Below are 20,089 nucleotides of genomic sequence, written 5' to 3'. Positions count from 1 at the left end.
CCGGAAATCGCGACCGCGCTGCCCCGGAAGTGGACGGTGCGCCGCGGCGGGGTGGGCGAAGATGCCGCTGCCGGTTCAGGTGTTTAACTTGCAGGTAACGAGCCGCGGCCGGCGGCCCCTCCGCGTCCCCTCCGCCGGGCCGGAGCGGGGCCGGCCGTGCGCGCCCCTCGCGCGGCGTCCTTCTCGCGCCCGGCCTCCGGCCGCAGCGTCCCTCCCGTCGGCCCCGGCAGGCCCGGCGCGCTAACGCTCTCTCTCCTTCAGCAGCCAGCCAGCTCTGTGTCAGGGTCGGGGGGTGCAGAGAGTCAGGACAGAATGCAGGGTGGCCCGGCCCCCCGCGCGGCCGCGTCGTCAGTGGCAGATGTGCACTGCACCCCTCCCAGCGGTAGGTCAGAGCTCTTCCTGCCGGGCACGGCCGGGGACTTCAGCCTGAGCGCCAGCCTGTCGGCCTGTACGCTGCTTTATGAGGTACCTTCCAGGACAGGGGCCGGGACCAGCCCGCCCGCCCGCCGGGCTGCGCAGGGCGCCCAGGTGCCCCACTCCCGCCTCCCGGCCGCGACTGCGGCCCGGTCCAGCCGCGGGACTCGCCCGGCGCTGCGGCTCCGGCTGCTCGGCCGCGCCGGGGTCGAGGCCGCCCGTGGCTTGGAGGAGGCTGCTGTCAGGATGGTGGCTGGGAGCGCGTAGCGACCCTTGGGGGTCCCTGGGCAGTGGTCCTCCGGCATCTGGTTCCCGCTCCAGAGATGGGCCATCATGGTCCGGCCGAGCGTTCAGCTCTTGAGCCAACAGTCTGGCCAGGAACCCCATCCCTGGTGTGGCGGCGCGGGACTTGGTGGGCAGTGGGGAAGGTCTTGGGACAGAATCCCGCCCGCCTGGGAGATGGCGGGCAGAGCTGAGCTGGGCACAGTGAGGGCCTCTCGCCCTCCCTGGGCTTCTCCTCCTCAAGGTGCCAAGGTGACTGCCCGTGTTGCAGGGGGCCGTGGAGCCCATGCAGATTGACGTGGACCCCCAGGAGGACCCGCAGAATGCGCCCGATGTCAACTACGTGGTGGAGAACCCCACCCTGGTATGGAGTCTGGCGGGCTCTCCTCCGGGGTGGGTCAGGGGCTGGTTGGAGTGTCAGTCCTGCCGGAAAGTCCAGGCTAGGCTCCCTGACCACATCTTTTTCTAACTCAGAAACCTTTAGACTCTGTTGTTCGGTTGCTCAGTCGTGTCTGACTCTGCCACCAAATGGACTAAAATATCTAGTTGCCCGCTTTAATGGGTTGCTGGCCTTCTCCAGACCCTGCAGCTTCTCCTCCCCCACATGGAGAAGCACCTTGTGCCAGGCCCCTGAAGGTCAAGTCTCATTGTGAGGACAGGTCTTCCTTGGGCCCACCTTGGGAAGCCCTGCCTCCTCATTGCTCACCCACATGGCTGTGACCATTCACCCCCAGGGCAGAGCTTTACTCCAGGCCCGTGCACTGGCCCATCCTGAGTGGTCTTTCCTCGGACCCCAGACAGTGGTTGATTTGGTGTCCACATATCCTGGCTCCTGATCCACTGGCGGGGGCTTGGGGTCCAGGGTCCCAGCTTGCACAATCCACCTCTGCCCCCAGGATCTGGAGCAGTATGCGGCCAGCTATAGCGGCCTGATGCGTATCGAGCGACTGCAGTTCATTGCTGACCATTGCCCCCCTCTGCGAGTGGAGGCCCTGAAGATGGCCCTGTCCTTTGTGCAGAGAACTTTCAATGTGGACATGTATGAGGAGATCCACCGCAAGCTCTCAGAGGCTGCCAGGTGAGGCCAGGGCTCAGCAAGGTGGGGCAGGGACAGGGTGTAGTGTATGGCCAGCCCAGGCAGGGGCCTTTCTTGTGTTCCTGCAGCATTTGGCTCCAGAACACAGTGATCTGGCTTTCTTGTTGAAAAGCCAGGAGGGGGTGGGGAATGGCTCAATGGGCGAGATTCTCACTCTCCCTGCTGAGCATTCAGGCTCTCTCCACATCTGCACGCGCGTGTGCAGTTCTGACACCGGGCAGAGCCTGTGGAGACGGCAACTTCTTGCTTCTCGGCACAGCTGTGTGACTTATTTCTTGCTGGGCTTTCCCGCCAGGCTGCGGGCTCCTGCTGTCACAGCTGCCCCTGTGCCAACTGGGCGCTCTCCCGATGGGGGTGAGGGCCGCTGGGAGGCACCCGCCCCCCCTGCACGTGGGCCCCTGATGGCCAGGTCCTCCCTCAGGGAGCTGCAGAATGCGCCTGATGCCATCCCTGAGAGTGGCGTGGAGCCCCCACCCTTGGACACAGCTTGGGTGGAGGCCACGAGAAAGAAGGCCTTGCTGAAGCTGGAGAAGTTGGACACAGATCTGAAGAACTACAAGGGCAATTCTATCAAGGAGAGCATCAGGTATGCCCAGGGGGCTGGGAGGTGGGCTTCATCAAGAGAGCTTCAGGTGTGCCCTTGGAGTTGGGGTTTGGACAGCCAGTCCTATGGCCCAGCCAACGACCACTTGTGCCTGGACCCACAGGCGTGGACATGATGACCTGGGTGACCACTATCTGGACTGTGGGGATCTCAGCAATGCCCTCAAGTGTTACTCCCGGGCCCGGGACTACTGCACCAGCGCCAAGCATGTCATTAACATGTGCCTCAATGTCATCAAGGTGGGCCCAGGGTGGGTGGCCATGGGGCAGCAATGCCAGTGGGCCAGGAGGGGGCGCCCAGGCTGAGTGCATCCCATCTGCCTGCCAGGTCAGTGTCTACTTGCAGAATTGGTCTCATGTGCTAAGCTACGTCAGCAAGGCAGAATCCACCCCGGAAATCGCCGAGGTAAAAAGATAGCTCTCCATCCCTCAAACCCTGATCCAGGAGCCCTGACTACTACTGACCCTGGTGGGCCCCATCCTCCTGGAGTCTGCCTCTGCTCCTCTTAGGCTGGAACTGGGTGCCTGGGAGTTGATGCGGGTATGGAGGGCATGGGTCGCTCACTTGTGCCACCTTCTGCAGCAGCGTGGGGAGCGTGACACCCAGACTCAGGCCATCCTCACCAAGCTCAAGTGTGCGGCAGGTAAGGACCCTGGGGCATAGGGGCAGGAGGGCACCCCAACTGACCCCAGCCCAGGAAGCACACAAGCCCCAAACCTGCGCTGCACACACCTGACACTTGCCCGACTCACGGCCCCCTCGGGGAGGTCGGGGGTAGTAACCCGTGGTTGGGGGTAGAGGCATTGCCTTCTGATAGCTGCCATCCTGGATGGTTACCCCCACTTCCATCCCCGTCCCCCCCTTCACCACTATTCCCATCCTGTCAGCTGAACAGCTTGGGTGCCCTTTGCAGTAGTAACAGCAGCTGCTCGGCCTCCTTGGGTGCCTTGCTCTCCCAGAAAGCTGCTGATGCTGGCCGATGAGGTTACCTCTCCCTCGCCAGCGTTTCTGTCCCAGGTGCGCCTGTTGATGGGCAGCTTCCTCTGGGCTTCATCCTTCCTCCCCCTGCTGCCCCCCAGGCTTGGCTGAGTTGGCAGCGCGCAAGTACAAGCAGGCTGCCAAGTGCTTTCTGCTGGCTTCCTTCGACCACTGCGACTTCCCTGAGGTGAGGGGCGTGAGGGTGTCTGGGGAGACCTCACTGGGACTTGGGAAGCAGGCTGAGGGCTCAAGAGTTGGGCTCTCTGTTGGGGGCTTATCCTCATGAGGTCCTGGGCATTCTGAGGGGCCGATGGGTGAGCTGGGGTGGGCCTGGCCCAGACTTCCGTGCCGCCTGCCGCTGGCCCCAGGCCTCTGATCACCTCCCTTGCTCCGCAGCTGCTCTCCGCCAGTAACGTGGCCGTGTACGGCGGCTTGTGCGCTTTGGCCACCTTTGATCGGCAGGAGCTGCAGCGCAACGTCATCTCCAGCAGGTGGGTGGAGGGTGGGGTGCTGGGCCCTGCAGCCCCGCTCCTGTGCCCCCGGCTGCCTCCAGGGCGGGTGGGTGGGCAGGGCCAGCTCTGAGGAATCTGGCATCTGCAGCTCCTTCAAGTTGTTCTTGGAGCTGGAGCCACAGGTTCGGGACATTATCTTCAAATTCTACGAGTCCAAGTATGCCTCGTGCCTGAAGATGCTGGATGAGATGAAGGTGAGGGGCCTGGCCTGGCCTGGCTGGGAGGGTGGGCAAGTTCAGAAGGCCTGGGGCAAGCTGTCCCTGATTGGCTGTCCTCCCCAGGACAATCTGCTGCTAGACATGTACCTGGCTCCCCACGTCAGGACCCTGTACACGCAGATTCGCAACCGGGCCCTCATTCAGGTGAGCATTCTGGTGGAGGCTGAGGCCAAGGCAGGTCGCTACGAAGGCATCTTTGGGTAACTCATGTCCCCTCTGCTCTGCAGTATTTCAGCCCCTACGTGTCAGCTGACATGCGCAAGATGGCCACAGCCTTCAACACCACAGTAGCGGCGCTGGAGGATGAGTTGACGCAGCTCATCCTGGAAGGACTCATCAACGCCCGCATCGACTCCCACAGCAAGGTGGCCGGACTCAGGGCCGTGGGGTGCAGGAGGGGGACCTTGGGCCCCACTGAACCTTGCACCTCCACAGATCCTGTATGCCCGGGACGTAGATCAACGCAGCACCACCTTTGAGAAGTCTCTGCTGATGGGCAAGGAGTTCCAGCGCCGTGCCAAAGCCATGATCCTACGGGCGGCCGTTCTGCGCAACCAGATCCATGTCAAGGTGTGGGCAGGGACAGCCCTGGGACTGGGGGTTGGGATGGGTGCACACATCTTCCTGGTCTGAGCCTTTGTGTCCACTGCAGTCCCCTCCCCGGGAAGGGAGCCAAGGGGAGCTGACACCGGCCAACAGCCAGTCCCGGATGAGCACCAACATGTAAGAGCAACCTCTGTCTCCAGGATGGTCTGCGCACCCCCCACCCTGCCCACCCTGCCCACCCCCACCCTCGGACTCCTGGGCCTCTCATCTGCTCCAGCGGCACCTCCGGAGGTGTTGCCTGTGGCCCACCTGCAGGGGTCTGGCTGCAGATGACACTAGTCCTCGGTGCCCCCGCCTGGGCTTCCATGTGCCCAGACTCTCATGGCCCCTCCCCCTTGCTGCACCTTGTCAGGGGCCCTGGGGAGGAGGTGGGCTTTCTTGAAGGAGAAGCTGACAGGGCTCACCCACATGGCACCTGGGCCCCCCACCTGGCAGCGCGGCCTCCCAGCCTCCATGTGGACACATCGTTTGAGGTTGCAGCGTTGTTGAATCTTAGTCCATTAAAGGGCAGCCTGAGAACAGCCCCTGGCACCACTCCTTCCTGTCTCTGTGGGGCCCCCTTCCTCACACTCTACTTGGCTTTGCAGGGCCGAGGTCAGCGTGTGGCCCTCCGTTAGGCAGGTCTCCATGGCTAAGAAGATGAAGGCAGGCGGTGCCTTGCCCACTTCCCCTGTTCTAAGGTCAGCCCTTACTGGCCTCAATATTCAGGTATCAAAAACGTCCCATCTTTGAAATGGTTTATTGTTCATCTTGAACACACGCGGGCTGTGAGGATGGGCAGGTCCAGCCTGGGAGCCTGCTCCTCGGTGCAGCATCTCCGGGCCCCCAGCATGGGCCGAAGGGAAGACCAGCTTGTCCTTCCGTGTGAAGTAGCAGGAGGTTCCCTGAGTAAAGGCGTTTCTTTAAGTGGGACGTGGGTTGAGGCTTCAGCAGCAGGCCTGAGGGGGTGGCACATGGGACTATAGCTGCCCTTTTTAGGCAAGGGCACTGCCCACAACCTCAGGGAAGCCACCTGGTTCTCCAGGCCCAGCCTGCTGTGGTTCCTGCAGCCGTGGCTGGGCACCCTTCCAGGCCAGAGACCTCTCCAATTTGGTTTTAAAAAGCAGTCCGTGACCTGGCAGAGGGGCAGGAGGAGGGAAATGGGGCTCAGGAGGCTGAGGCTCCACTGCCCACTGGGGAACCGGGTGGTGCTGATGGCGGCAGGCGCTCCTCACCTGGGCAATCAGCGGTCTCTTTGAAAGCTCGCTTCTTGCAGCAGCCCCGGCATAGGTTAAACACACACCTGTTGCCCTGGACACAGAAAAGCTTGTGAGCCAGGGGCTAATACCCGTTCCTTGGCCACCCTGTAGCCTGAGTGAGTAGCCAGGAGCATGGAAGAGCTGTCCTGAGGCCAGGCACAGCTACTTTACAGGAAAGCCCCCCCTACTATGGGCTGTGGCCTGACTTCCACCAGCACAGACAGAAAAAGGACTGCCCATCAGGTCCCCACCCATCCTGGGGCTGGGCCCTGCCCTAGGTGTTAACAGCCAGGACAGACGGACTCACCTTTGGGTTTCCACACTGATCACACTTTGCGTATTTTGCTGAGAAAAGAGCAAAAGGAGGCGCTGTTTGAACTAGGCGAGGCCACCCACCACTGCCACCTCTCACATGTAGCCCTGGATAGGCGTCCCTGCTCCCTTAGGGCGGGCAGAGGACACAGCATATGTGGTCCTGCTGGGAAACCTCATCCCACCCACCCAGGACCCATGGGTTCCATGCCCCGTGCTGTGTGCCTCCCACCTGAAGATCCTTCCTGGGTACGGCAGCCCCTAGCACTACTCCTGCCTCTCGAGCTGCTTAGGGCAACAGCTGAGGGACTGTGGCAGGCAGGATGGCTGGCTGGCTGGCTGTGGCCTCGGGGAACCCACCAGTCTCCTTGGGGGCTGCAGGGCCCTTCCTGCTGTACTGCCCACCCACAGCTTAGGAAGCAGCAGAGCCACCCGACCCTGGGGGACCTGTTAGGGGCTGGCCTTTTCCCCAGACTCCAGTGGTGGGAGCCACTTACGCTTCAGTGAGGGGTCAAAGGTCTTGTGGGGGTTCCTTAGCTGCTTCTTCTGCTTGTTCTTGGATAAGACATCCGTGGTGCCCTCCTCCTCCTCCAGGGCCCGCTTGCTGCGGGCACCTCCATTCTCCTTGCTCCCCTCCTTGGGCCTGAAAGTGGGGATGATGGGCAGAGCTGAGGGACACCCATGAGAGGCAGCCCACCAGCCACAGTCCCTAGATGAGGATGCATGTGCAACTCTGCTAAGGCCCGAGCAGCTGGCACGGAGGCTGGGACACCAGTGTCTGAACCCTGGGTAGGGCTGTGGCTACAGATGACAGCCCAGCCTCACTTCAGAAAGTCCAGACGAAGCTAGAGAGGGTCTAGCTGATCCCAGGACAAATCCACTCAGGGTCAGAGAACCTTAGAGAAGCCTCCTATGGAAAAAGCGATTTAAATAAAACAGCACAGGCTTACAAGGAAGGAGGCCCCTAGTTGCCAAGGGATGGAGCTGAGCCTCCAACAGGCCCACCAAGGCTGGGCAGCAGGCAGAAGAATCCCCTCCTCCGTGTAACATCTCCCACCCAGGTCAGCCCATGTGCAGGAGGCTCACCCTGGCCGGAAGTAAGGCTGGCAGATCCAGTGAAAAAAAGGCAAGCCTCCTGAAGGCTTCTCTCCCTCCTTCTGCCTGGATATATCCTCCTGGAAAAGCCCAGAGGGCCCTCAGTAAGAGGCCCGAGACCAAGTCTCTCCCACCACACGGTGGCCCAGCACCTACCTGACACCGCAGCTTCAGCTCCTGGCTCACTGCAGCAATGCCCTCCAGGGTCTTCACTTTGGCGAGCTCCTCTCGAAGCTGCTGATGCACCTGCAGCCTGATACAGACGCCCCATCAGAGAGCCAGCTCAGCCCCCACCTCCCAACTGCTGACCCTGAGCCTTGGGCACAGAGGGGCACAATCTCTCCTCCCACCCAACCTCACCACGTCACTGTGGTCCTCCCAGACCTGACCTGGTAGCAGGTGGGGGTTTTGTGAATGTGGACAGCTCGTCTTAAAAACCGCGAAGGCCCCAGGCAAGGCTCGATCAGACAGCCTCTGCCATGGGAGTTGACTCACGTGTGGTGCCACAGCTTAAAGAGATGGGCCCGGACGTACGAGAGGGGGCAGGGGTGCTGCCGCACGATGTCCAGGTACTCCTCGGCCAGCTCCCACACGGCGGGGCTGCGGCCCTCGAACAGGGCAGGGTTGTGCAGGTTTCCCTCTGCAGGGGAAGGTGACGCAAGGCTCAGGGGCCCCCATGCCTGGCCATCCCCGGGGCAAGGCTGGCCACTGGCCTGAGAGTGCTGGCCAGTCAGGCAGATGGAGGCTCCTCAGCTGGGCCAGTGGTGCCACGATGTGGATAGACCCCTCCAGCACCTGACGGTGGACCAGCTGCAGGCGAGGGCACAGCCTCACCTGCACTCATGACTCCTTGTACCCCTGTGTCCTGGATGCAGCGCTCCACGTCCCGCAGGCACTGGATGTTCCCGTTGGCGAACACAGGTATGGCCACCGCCTTCCTGTCAGGGAACAGGACGAGCAGATGCTCAGAAGGATGCTGTTTCGCCCAACCCTGGGGGCAGTACCAGGCCCCCAAACTCCATCCTCCCACTGTGCTGCTCACCCTCAGGCCCTGTGCCCTCATCTCGTGCCCAGAGGGCTGAGGGCCTCGCCTGAGGGCTAGGCTGTCTCCCCGCCCTGGGTTCACTCTGTGTCCACTCACCGCACAGCCTTGATGTGCTCCCAGGACGCGGTGCCTGACAGGGGCCCCTTCTGCTCCTTGGTGCGCCCGTGGACAGTCAGCAACTAGAGCATAGGAGCACCTGGTTCAGCTCCACTTGCAACTGCAGCCCCCAACACTCCAGCGTACCCCCTGCCTTTGGCTTTGCGGGCATCGGCTTCCCTCACTCCTCTGGGCCACACTTGGGCCAGCTGACGCCCTGGGAGTGCTGCCTAGGACTCCCATGTCAGAGCTGTCCTTCTGTCCTTTCAAGGGCCAGTCCTCTCCGCAGTGGCAACACTCCTGCTGCCAAGGTTAAAGGTGTGAGGGAGGAACAAGCACCAGCCTGACCCCAGGTGCTTCAGGCCCAGCACCACCCCTAGGCAATACTGGCCTCTTGGACGCAAGCATGGGACTTCGCTGCCTGCATCAGGCCTCACCTAAAGGTCACTGATTCCCGCCCATCCCAGGGGCAAGCCCTCAAGGGGCGTTTTTGGAGGTTCGGAAGCAGTATGGAGCCCTGGAAGCCCACAGTCCTCACCTGGCAGCCAGCCTTTTCCAGCATCTGGGCATATCTCACGGTCTTATCAATCTCTGGGAAGACGCGGATCTTGCATGTGACAGGAACAGAAAGCCTTTCGTGGGCTAGCAGAACTGGGGAAGGGCAGAGTCGGCTCCTGAGAGAACTGTGCTGCCACCTTCAAGCAGGCTGTGGGGACCCATGGCTGAGCCCCCAAAAGAACACAGGCCCCGCAGACGCCCCGCACTGCTAACAGGGAGCTGTGAGTTGTGCCTCAGACCACATTGGAAGAGGTGGTCCAGGCAAGGATGCCTCCCTCTAGTACAGTCTATTTGGTTCGAAGGAGGGCAACAGGTACGGGACAGGCGACTTCACAGCCGCCCTCTACAGCAGGAAGGGGGAGGGCACACCGCCAGGAGGACTCTGCCAGCTACTGTTCTCTCCTGAGCCCTGCTAGGCTGTCTCGGGCTTGCCACCCAACCACAATGTGGCCCCAAGTCCCCGAGGGCAGCGCAGGGCCAACTCACTCATTTTCTGGAGCAGGTCCCACTCCTCCTGCAGGAAGGCGCCATAGTGACCTGCGAGGAACAAGCACAGCCTCTGCTCCCTCCCCCTGCATCCACACTGGCCTCCACCTGCCTGGCCACGTTCTTTCAGTTCGGCGGCCTGAGCTCAAGGGTGCTGAGCTGAGTGCCCACCCCATGTGGTCTCTGACCAACCAGGAACTCCTCAGGCCAGTGAGGGAGAAAGGCTGAGATGCCAGGGCAGTGGCCACTGGTGCCCAAGGCAGCACAAAGGTAGAGGAGGGACTCTTCAGCAAAATACATTTATTCAGAGGGAGCCCAGCAACTTCCTGAGCATGGAGGAAGTGGCCAGCCCCTGACGGCCAGGTGAACCTTACCCCCTACCCCCAGCGACCGAGAAGGGCCGCCTTGCAGAGAGAGGAGCAAAGAAAGGGCCGACGTCAGAAAGCTGCCAGAGGAAGGGCCAGGCCCTCAGCCAGCTCACCCACACACCTGGCATCTCTGCACTCCAAGCCTTGCCCTAGCCAAAAGCCGGTACTCAACGCAGAACCCCAGAACAGGAACTCTTACCTCGTTTGGCGATCATCTGTGGGCAACCCAAATTCAGGTCGATGGCATCGCAGTAGTCCTGAGCCAAGAGAGCTGCCTGGACAAACACCTCTGGGTCATTGGCACAGAACTGGAAGAGACATGAAAGTTGCCACAAGCCCCAGCCAGGCCCTGGTACGAGGGCTGCCCAGGGGTTCATAGGTGACCCAGTGAGGGTGTGGCCCCAGCGGATGACTGCAGGATGGTATCCTATCTTAGATGTTTACAATATGACCAAGCTAGAGACTTCCCTGGTGGTCCAGTGGTTAAGATGGCATGCTTCCACTGCACGGGACACGAGTTCAAATCTCTGGTTGGGGAACTAAGATCCCACATGTCACACAGTGTGGCACACACACACAAAAAGCAACGTGACCAAGCTAAGATGCACCCCCATACCACCAGCAGGGCAAGTTACAGATTCACACAGTCCTCCCAGATGTAGCAGAAAGCCAGGATCACTGATTTTGCCAAGAGCAGAGCTGTTCTGTCTGTCTGATAAAGAGGGGGCACTTGGGGTGATGTCAAGGGGGCGGGAGGGAGGGCCTGTAAATCTTCCACGGCACCCAAGCCATCCATTTGCCAAAAGTCTGAGGCAGCTACTGGGGAGAGGTCAATCTCTGCAAGAACCAGCCTGCTGTTGCCCCTCTGATCTCGGAAAGCCGGGAAGCCTTTTCTGGAAAGGCCCAGGAAAGGGTTCTCGGCCAGCGTTGGAGGCTGGGCCGCTAACCTGTACAATGAGAGGCCGGTCCTCGGGGCACACATCGCAGTACAGGTTCTCCTTGCGGTAGTTGGCATCACGGACAAAAACCTGGGCATGCAGCATGGGTGTGTAGCACAGTTGGGCCCCGTGTCGGCGGCTCAGCAGCCTCCAGGCCAGCTCGCTTTGGTCCACCATGGGGGCCACCACGTGGCGGGCCCCCCGAAGGGTGCGGCTCCAGAACTCGAAGCCTTCCAGCTTTGGCATTGCCTCCACACTGAAGGGCAAGACCACGGGCTCAGCCGCAGCCAGTGGAGCGCAGGTGCAGGAGGTGACCCCCTCAAGGCTGCTCTAGCGCTGCCTGACGGTCACAAATGCAGGTGCTAAGGGTGTCGGCTGATGCAGGACAGGAACTGACGCCTCATTGCCATCGCCTTCCAGTGGAGACCGTGGACAGGTTACTCAAACTTTCTGCGCTTTAACCTCTCACTTCTTAGCGGGATTAAGATGTCTGCCTGGCAGGACTGGCATGAAGAATAAATGGAACAGTGAGTGAGGTCCTGTCAGTGTTTTGCCCAGGGGAGGCCATCACAAAAGGCAGCTACAACCCACAAGACCTGGAGACCCCCACCAAGGCAGGACCACCCTGTGGCGACCCCACCAAGGGGCGCAGGGCAGTCACCTGGACACTCTGCCCTCCTCTGGGTGTCAGATGTATAAAAGCACTATGAGGACGTTCCCTCTGGCTTATTTTACCTATGCCTGGCCGACCTTATCAGAGATACCGTTCCCTACAGTGACTTAACAGGTAGTAGGTAGCCTGAGGCTTACAATCGAAACCCCAAAGGAACAGATCGTGACGAGGGGCTCACTGTCAGAGAACACCCACCTCCTGTACTACTTTGGGAGTTATTAAGCAGGGTCATCGGCTTAACAACTGCCTAAGCGCCCAGCTGTGGGTATATTTTCGGGAACTGTGAAGCTACATGTAAAAATCAAGATGATGCCCACAGAGGCCTGGACACGAGGCGCCGAGCGCGGGGCCTTCCACCTCCACCCGAAGGAAGAGCCCCGGGGCCCCAGAGAACCGCGGGTCAAACCTGAAGGGTACCTACCTACCTGGGCGGAGCCGAGCCACCTGGGCGCCCGAACCGGGTCGCGGCTCCTCTCTACGCAGCTGGGCCCTTCGGAACAGGGGGTAATAGCCAGGGGCCCGCTAGGGGTCCCACCGGGAGCTCCGGGGATGCGGCTAGGGTACCGCCGAGTGAGGCTCCTGGGCTCGCAGCGCGACTTGAGACCGCCACGCTGGGGCCGCCACCCGGCCGCCGCCGGGCCCAGGGCTCCGCGCTGGGGCCGCCGGGAGGTGCTCCGCCAGGCCGTTCCGGGCGGCCCGCGGTGCTGCGAGAAACGCATTCCCGGGAAACCGCGCCCGGCTGCTGAAGGGCCCGCCGCGCGGCGGAGGGGCGGTGTGCGGAGTCGGGGTCGTAGACTAGAAGTCCACTCCTCCCGGCGCGGCGGCGCAGTTTCGCAGCGGTAGGGCCGGACAGGGGCCGCCGGGACTCTCCCCTCGCTTGCGGGGGCTGGTTATCGCCCGGTGCCACCGTACCCGAGCTCCCGCCCTCCCCAGCAGATGCTCGGGGCTGAAGTCCTCTCTCCGGCCCCCACGCGGAATCTCATAAAGATCTTCGAAGGACCAAAAATCTCTGTTTTATTTCGGAAAGCAAACACCGCGTGAAATTCCTGTCCCGCGGCCCCCAAAGCGCGGCGCTCGGCCTCCCAGACCCACAGAATTCTTCATTGTAAACTTCAGGCGTGCGAGAGCCACCGGGTTAGCGAATATAACAACCTTACCTCCTGCTCATTCTCCTAAATACTCGCTTCCCTGTCCTAAAGAAACCGACTGATCCTCGTTTTCCCCTTCTCCCTCCCTTTCTCCTATTACCTTTGGTACAGAAACCTCTACCTCTGATTACTGAGTGTCGGTCTTCTGTATCCGCCAGAGGGTTGTGAATATACTTTCTTCCTGTTCACCTGTCTTTTGTCAATTTAATTTGCAGGACCCCTAAACAGTCCCAGAAGGGAAGAGGGAAAGTTTTTCCTCTAGCAGAACCAAGTTTCATTTTATCATTTCATCCTTAAGTATCTCAGTATCCGCCAAAGACAGGAATTTTTAGAGCAGTATCATTAACACACCTGAAAATCCCTATGTCCTAAGATCAAATATCCATCCTTGTGTGTCCAGTATGGCAGCCAGCTGTCACATCTTGAGTGCTGGAATGTGGTCTGAATTAAGACGTGCTATAACAGGAAAAAGACACACCAGGTTTCAAAGTCTTAGGGGAAAAAAAGTAAAAGTTAATTGATAGTTTAAAAAATATTAATGATATGTTGAAATTATATTTTTATGTTACATTAGGTTACATACGAGTGCCTAATATGGCAAATTCCCTGGTGGCTCAGATGGTAAAGAATGTTTCTGCAATGCAGGAGACACCGGTTCGATCCCTGGGTGGATTCCCTGGAGAAGGGAAAGCTGCCCAATCCAGTGTTCTCACCTGGAGAATTCCAAGGACAGAGGAGCCTGGTGGGCTACAGTCCATGGGGTCATAAAAAGTCATACAGGACTGAGAGACTAAGACTAACACTTTCGCTTTTTTTCTTTTTTCAGGTTAAATATATTATTGCAATTAATTTTATCTTTTTAACTTTCTTGAAATGTGGCTACTGGAAATTTTAAATTTACATACTTGGGTGGGATTTGTGGCACAGCAGATTGAGGAGCTCACCAAATTTCTTCCCAAAAAAGCAAAGATAAAACTGGACAAAAATAAAAAAAACAAAACTGGACAGAATTGTTAAAAGCAACCATTTCAGGACTCTGGAAGTTGATCAAATTTCATACCATATTTGAAAAGCACTTATTTTAAAAAAAGAACCACACATCTATGAGAAGACCAGTGGGAGTCTGTGATTTCAGTATTGTACAACTTTTATTTCCTCCCTTCCGCTGGTAACTCCACCAGAGCCTGGTAGGCCTTGAGGGCTCCTAGTTCCTACACACTCAGGAGAGAGCTGACTTGACTGGGAAATTAGGGAAAGCCCCAGAGAGCAATTGTAATCACATAGCAGACAATAGGGTGAAAGTGTTAGCTGCTCAGTCAAGTCCAACTCTTTTCTACCCCATGGACTGTAGCCCGCCAGGCTCCTCTGTCCATGGGATTCTCCAAGCAAGAATACTGGAGTGGATAACCTTTCTCTTCTCCAGGAGATTTTACTGACCCAAGGATTGGATTGAACCTGGGTTTCCCACATTGCAGGCCGATTCTTTACTGTCTGAGCAACCAGGGAAACCCCAAACAACTGGGTAGAAACCTGTATCTTGGCTGCCTGATACTGGTTGGAGAAAGCAGTAGTCCAGCCATAAATTTAACAAAGAAATTCAGTAGATGAGCTAGCCATGATGGGTCTTGATAAGATAGTGATTTGCTAGGCTGTGCGTATAGCAAGGAAAGACCAGAGTTGGCCGCAGCTAAATACTCCTGTCTGACTGAAGAAGAAAGAGGCTTTGTGCAAGGAAAAAGGCGGGCCCAAACAATAAACTGCTAACTGCAAAAGGTGGAGGCCTTACCAGTTCAGTAGACTTAAGCATAATCACTAACCAATAACTGGCTGGCCGTTAAACTATAATGGCCCAGGGATAAGTCTTAGGAAACCAGGCTTGCATATTAAAAAAAGGTTTTATTTTTGGCCTTGCCACATGGCTTGTGGGAGCTAAGTTCCCCAACCAGGGATTGTACCTCAGCCCTCTACCATGAGAGTACAGAATTCTAACCACTGAACCACCAAGGAATTCCCTAAAAAAAAAAAAGATTTTTAAAAAATCTAGTAGAGGACTTACCTGGCAGCCCAGTGGTTAAGACTCTGTGCTTCCAATGCAAGGGACACAGGTTCCATTCCTGGTCAGGGAACTAAGGTCCCACATGCCTCAGTGTGGCCAATAAAACCAAAAAAATCCAGTAGAGATACCAGTGGCCACACACTGTAGGGGAAACAGACTGTATAGAATTTACCCAGGTCGGGAACTGAGCAAACAAATACCAACATCAATAAACACATACAGTAAGGCAAGGAGGGGGTCAGAGTCCAGAGCTACTTACTACAACATATTATAAATGCCTAGTATTTAATAAAATTTTATAAGACAGTCAAAGAAACAAAAAATTTAGGACATACACAGGAAAAAAAAAAAAAGGTTCCTAGAAACTGTCCCTGAGGGGGCTCAGATGATGGAGTTAGCAGGCAAAGAATTAAAGTAACTATTCTAAATATGTCCAAAGGACAAAAAGAAACCATGGTTAAAGATTTTGTTTTCAAATGTGATGGTGACTCATCAAGTTAAGATTATCAATATCTTTAAATGATTCTTAAAAAGCCAATGGAAATTATGAATTGGAAACACAATAACTAAAATGAAAATTTCACCAGAGGGCCTCAACAGCAGACATGAACTAGCAAAAGGAAGAACCAGTGAATTTGAAGACAGGTCAGTAAACATTATCCAATCTGAAGAACAGAAAGAAAAAAAGCATAAAGAAAAATGAACAGCACCTCAGAGACCCGTGAGATACTATCAGGAATACACATATAATACATGCACGTCCAGGAGAAAGGAAAGAGGAAAAAGAGCATGAAAAAGTTTTTGGAAAAAGTAATGGCCTTAAACTTTCCAGATTTGATGAGAAAAACAATTTACCAATCCAATAATCTTAATAGGATATATAGAAATATATTCACATCTAGACACATGACAGTCAAACTGCTAAAAGACAAACACAAAATCTTGAAAGCAGTAGTCAGCTTGTGATTCATCTAGCCTGGCATTTTGCATGATGTCAGTTCAGTTCAGTTCAGTCGCTCAGTTGTGTCCGACTCTTTGCGACCCCATGAATCGCAGCACGCCAGGCCTCCCTGTCCATCACCAACTCCTGGAATTCACTCAGATTCACGTCCATCGAGTTAGTGATGCCATCCAGCCATCTCATCCTCTGTCGTCCCCTTCTCCTCCTGCCCCCAATCCCTCCCAGCATCAAAGTCTTTTCCAATGAGTCAACTCTTCGCATGAGGTAGCCAAAGTACTGGAGTTTCAGCTTTAGCATCATTCCTTCCAAAGAAATCCCAGGGCTGATCTCCTTCAGAATGGACTGGTTGGATCTTCTTGCAGTCCAAGGGACTCTCAAGAGTCTTCTCCAACACCACAATTCAATTGCATGATGTACTCTGCATATAAGTTAAATAAGCAAAAATCACATGATCGTCTCAATAAATTCAGAGAACAAAATCCAAGAGCTAGTCATGATTAAAAAAAAAAAACCTTGATAAACTAGGCATAGAAGGAAAATTTCAATTTGATAACAAGTATCTACAAAAAACTTACAACTAACATCATATTCAGTGGTGACAGACTGAGCTTTTCCCTTAAGATCAGGAAAAGGTAAGCATGCCAACACTTACCACTGTAATCCAAAATAGTACTAGGAGTTCTAACCAGTGCAATAAGACAAGAAAAAGAAATAAAAGGCCTTGTGATGACTTCCCTGGTGGCTCATGGATAAAGAATCCCCCTGCCAATGCAGGAGACATAGGTTTGGTCCCTGATCCCGGAAGACCCCACGTGTCATGGTGAAGCTAAGCCTGTGTACCACAACTACTCAACCTGTGTTCTGGAGCCCCAGAACCTCAGTAAGGAGAGCCTTTGCACCACAACTAGAGAGCAGCCGCAGCTCTCCTCAACTGGAGGGAAGCCCGTGCAGCAACCAAGGCCCATCACAGCCAAAAATAAAATCAATATTTCAGAAAGGCATTGTGGCTTCAGTTTTTATTTCCCCAGTGACTAAAGATATTGAGCCTATATTCATATGTTTATTGGGATGTTTGTGTATCTTATTTTGTGAAGTGACTGTTCAATTCTTTTGTCATTAAGAACATTGAACTATTTGTCTCATTGTGCTGTGCTATGTTTGTACTGCGCTCAGTCGCTCAGTCGTGTCTGACTCTCTGCGACCCCATGGACTGTAGCCAACCAGGCTCCTCTGTCCATGGGATTTTCCAGGCAAGGATACTGGAGTGGGTGGCCATTTCCTACTCTCCAGGGGATCTTCCCGACCCAGGGGTCGAAACTGTGTCTCTTGCGTCTTCTCCATTGGCAGGTGGAGTCTTCATCACTCTGCCCCTTGGAAAGCCCCATTTGTCTCGTTACTGCTTCCTAATGGTTCTTTATATAATTTTGGATATAAATCTTTTGTTAGATATAGGAATGCTGTATAGTTCCTCCAAGTGTGATGGTTGGTTCTAGTTTTGTTTTCCAAACAGGATCTTTTGAGAAGCAGATGAATTTGATGATAACCAGTTAAGCATATGTTTAGCCCTTTTTATGGCCTAAAAAATCTTTGCCTCTGCAGAGATCTTGAAGATTTCCTATTATATTTTCTTACAGAAATTTTATAGTTTTAGATTTCATTTCCAGGATATAATCCATTTTGAATTAGTTTTTGTACAGGATGTGCTTGTGGTTGTGTTTCCTCCCCTCCCCGACACGTACCTCTAGTTGTTCCAGCACTGGTTAAAGGACTCTTTACCCCATAAATTATCAGTGTGATGGGTACCTTTTTAAAAAGCATCTGTATATGTGAGTGTGTTTTTGTGGAGTCTCTCTTCTGTTTCATTAATCCATATGTCTAGCTTTACACCCATATCACACAGTTTGAGTTAATATAACTTTATCGTAAGTCTTACAATCAAAGGTGTAATTCCTCCAGCTTTGTACTTTCCAAAATTTATTTCATCCATGTTAGGTTTTTTGCATTTCCACTTAAATTTTAGCATCAGGTTTTCAATTTTCACATTAAAAACAAAAACGAAAAAACACCTGTGGGACTTTTAATCAGATTACGCTGGATTTATAGATCAAGTTGGGGAGACCAGAAATAGCAACAATACTGACTCTTTGAATACATGAGTTAGGCACATTTCCCCCTTTATTTAGATTTTCTTTAATTCCCCTCAGCAAGGTTTTCTAACTTTCTTTCAAGTCATTGCAGATTTTCCTGAATAATTGTTCCGCCATGGGCTGTGTGCCCTCGGGGACTAGAAAAATTTGCTTATTCATGACTGTGCTGGGTCTTCATTGCTTCCCAGGGCTTTCTCTAATTGCGGTGAGTGAGTGTCCCTCTCTAGTTGTGGTGAATGGGCTTCTCACTGTGGTGACTTCTCTTGGTGCACAGCAGAGGCTCTGCAGTGCACGAGCTCCAGCAGCTGCGGCTGCGGGCTCAGTAGTTGTGGCTCATGGGCTTGGTTGCTCTGTGGCACGTGGGATTGTCCTGGATCGGGGATGGGACGAACACACGTCTCCTGAACTGGCAGGTGGATTCTTTACCACTGAGCCACCAGGGGAGCCTCAATTTTACTCTTGACTATATAAAATATTAATGTAATCCCCCAAGTCAAAGCCATATGGAAAGACTAGCTCGGAAAAATGTCCTACCAACCCTTTCTCAACTGCCCCTGGGTTTCCTTCATCCTTCTTGCTCCTTTCTGAAAAAATAAGCATAGGTGCACATATATATTCCTATTTCTCCTTCTCAAATATACAGAGATATCATTCTTTAACACTTTCTCACATAGTACTGTGTCCAGAATATCATAATGGTCTCCCTCGTTCTTAGTGGGAACGGGCTGCTGCTTAGTATGTCAATCAACAGTTCAGTTCAGTTCAGTTCAGTTCAGTCACTCAGTCAAGTCCAACTCTTTGCGACCCCATGAACCACAGCACGGCAGGCTTCCCTGTCCATCACCAACTCTTGGAGTTTACCCAAACCCATATCCATTGAGTCGGTGATGCCTCTGTCATCTCATTCTCTCATCCTCTGTTGTCCCCTTCCCCTCTTGCCCTCAATATTTCCCAGCATCAGGGTTTTTTCAAATGAGTCAGCTCTTCACACCAGGTAGCCAAAGTATTGGAGTTTCAGCTTCAACATCAGTCCTTCCAGTGAACCCCAGGACTGATCTTTAGGATGGACTGGCTGGGTCTCCTTGCAGTCCAAGGGACTCTCAAGAGTCTTCTCCAACACCTCAGTTCAAAAGCATCAATTCTTCGGCAGTCAGGTTTCTTCACAGTCCAACTCTCACATCCATACGTGACCACTGGAAAAACCTTAGCCTTGACTAGACAGACCTTGTTGGCAAAGTAATGTCTCTGCTTTTTAATATGCTGTCTAGGTTGGTCATTGTATGGATGTGAGAGTTGTTCTGTGAAGAAAGCCGAGCGACAAAGAATTGATGCTTTTGAACTGTGGTGTTGGAGAAGACTCTTGAGAGTCCCTTGGACTGCAAGGAGATCCAACCAGTCCATTCTAAAGGAGATCAGCCCTGGGATTTCTTTGGAAGGAATGATGCTAAAGCCGAAACTCCAGTACTTTGGCCACCTCATGCGAAGAGTTGACTCATTGGAAAAGACTTTGATGCTGGGAGGGATTGGGGGCAGGAGGAGAAGGGGACGACAGAGGATGAGATGGCTGGATGGCATCACTGACTCGATGGATGTGAATCTGAGTGAACTCTGTGAGTTGGTGATGGACAGGGAGGCCTGGCGTGCTGCGATTCATGGGGTCGCAAAGAGTCGGACACAACTGAGCGACTGAACTGAACTAGGTTGGTCATAACTTTCCTTCCAAGGAGTAAGCGTCTTTAATTTCATGGCTGCAATCACCATCTGCAGTGATTTTGGAGTCCCCCAAAATAAAACAGCCACTGTTTCCCCATATATTTGCCATCAAGTGATGGGACCGGATGCCATGATCTTTGTTTTCTGAATGTTGAGCTTTAAGCCAACTTTTTCACTCTCCTCTTTCACTTTCATCAAGAGGCCTTTTAGTTCCTCTTCATTTTCTGCCATAAGGGTGGTGTCATCTGTATATCTGAGGTTATTGATTTTTCTCCCGGCAATCTTGATTCCAGCTTATGCATCTTCCAGCCCAGCATTTCTCATGATGTACTCTGCATATAAGTTAAATAAGCAGGGTGACAATATACAGCCTTGATGTACTCCTTTTCCTATTGGGAATCAGTCTGTTGTTCCATGTCCAGTTCTAACTGTTGCTTCCTGGCCTGCATACAGATTTCTCAAGAGGCAGGTTAGGTGGTCTGGTATTCCCATCTCTCTCAGAATTTTCCACAGTTTATTGTGATCCTCACAGTCAAAGGCTTTGG

At 54.4% G+C, this 20,089-nt stretch overlaps 2 protein-coding genes across 12 annotated transcripts; one reads left to right on the top strand and one right to left on the bottom strand.

The window, feature by feature from the left end:
- Window positions 2-5,232, top strand: GPS1 (G protein pathway suppressor 1). Of its 7 annotated transcripts, none has more exons than XM_018065417.1 (14): window positions 2-94; window positions 968-1,060; window positions 1,593-1,774; window positions 2,214-2,378; window positions 2,500-2,635; window positions 2,724-2,801; window positions 2,979-3,039; window positions 3,476-3,561; window positions 3,771-3,865; window positions 3,975-4,080; window positions 4,168-4,248; window positions 4,332-4,469; window positions 4,540-4,674; window positions 4,757-5,231. In XM_018065417.1, the coding sequence occupies exons 1-14, from the start codon at window positions 62-64 to the stop codon at window positions 4,829-4,831; spliced, it is 1,464 nt and encodes a 487-aa protein (XP_017920906.1). In that variant the 5' UTR covers window positions 2-61; the 3' UTR covers window positions 4,832-5,231. The 7 variants fall into 7 exon arrangements, with proteins under 7 accessions (XP_017920906.1, XP_017920904.1, XP_017920907.1 ...); XM_018065415.1 differs by having other exon boundaries at window positions 4-94; window positions 2,088-2,378; window positions 4,757-5,232; XM_018065418.1 differs by having other exon boundaries at window positions 4-94; window positions 2,982-3,039.
- DUS1L (dihydrouridine synthase 1 like) lies at window positions 5,431-12,189 on the bottom strand. Of its 5 annotated transcripts, none has more exons than XM_018065423.1 (14): window positions 11,941-12,189; window positions 10,856-11,349; window positions 10,108-10,216; window positions 9,541-9,591; window positions 9,035-9,147; window positions 8,497-8,579; window positions 8,190-8,293; window positions 7,851-7,995; window positions 7,512-7,608; window positions 7,347-7,435; window positions 6,758-6,903; window positions 6,256-6,293; window positions 5,925-6,000; window positions 5,431-5,824 (listed from the first exon to the last, which is right to left on the bottom strand). In XM_018065423.1, exons 2-14 carry the CDS (start codon window positions 11,090-11,092, stop codon window positions 5,685-5,687), a joined length of 1,428 nt encoding a protein of 475 aa, XP_017920912.1. In that variant the 5' UTR covers window positions 11,093-11,349; window positions 11,941-12,189; the 3' UTR covers window positions 5,431-5,684. The 5 variants fall into 5 exon arrangements, with proteins under 5 accessions (XP_017920912.1, XP_005694098.1, XP_013827626.1 ...); XM_005694041.2 differs by having other exon boundaries at window positions 11,945-12,189; XM_013972172.2 differs by having other exon boundaries at window positions 7,890-7,995; window positions 11,945-12,189.

Source organism: Capra hircus, chromosome 19 (assembly GCF_001704415.2).
Source record: "Capra hircus breed San Clemente chromosome 19, ASM170441v1, whole genome shotgun sequence".
NCBI lineage: Eukaryota > Metazoa > Chordata > Mammalia > Artiodactyla > Bovidae > Capra > Capra hircus.
This window is presented reverse-complemented; position numbering and strand designations above follow the sequence as displayed.

Coding starts and splice junctions, on each gene's coding strand:
- GPS1 (XM_018065420.1), top strand. CDS start 313: ATGCAGGGTGGCCCGGCCCCCCGCGCGGCCGCGTCGTCAGTGGCAGAT. Junction 2,636..2,723: donor TGTGCCTCAATGTCATCAAG/GTGGGCCCAGGG, acceptor TCTGCCTGCCAG/GTCAGTGTCTACTTGCAGAA. Junction 4,081..4,167: donor AGATGCTGGATGAGATGAAG/GTGAGGGGCCTG, acceptor TGTCCTCCCCAG/GACAATCTGCTGCTAGACAT.
- DUS1L (XM_018065423.1), bottom strand. CDS start 11,092: ATGCCAAAGCTGGAAGGCTTCGAGTTCTGGAGCCGCACCCTTCGGGGG. Junction 9,592..10,107: donor ACAGATGATCGCCAAACGAG/GTAAGAGTTCCT, acceptor TGTTCCTCGCAG/GTCACTATGGCGCCTTCCTG. Junction 7,609..7,850: donor TTTAAGCTGTGGCACCACAC/GTGAGTCAACTC, acceptor CGTCTGTATCAG/GCTGCAGGTGCATCAGCAGC.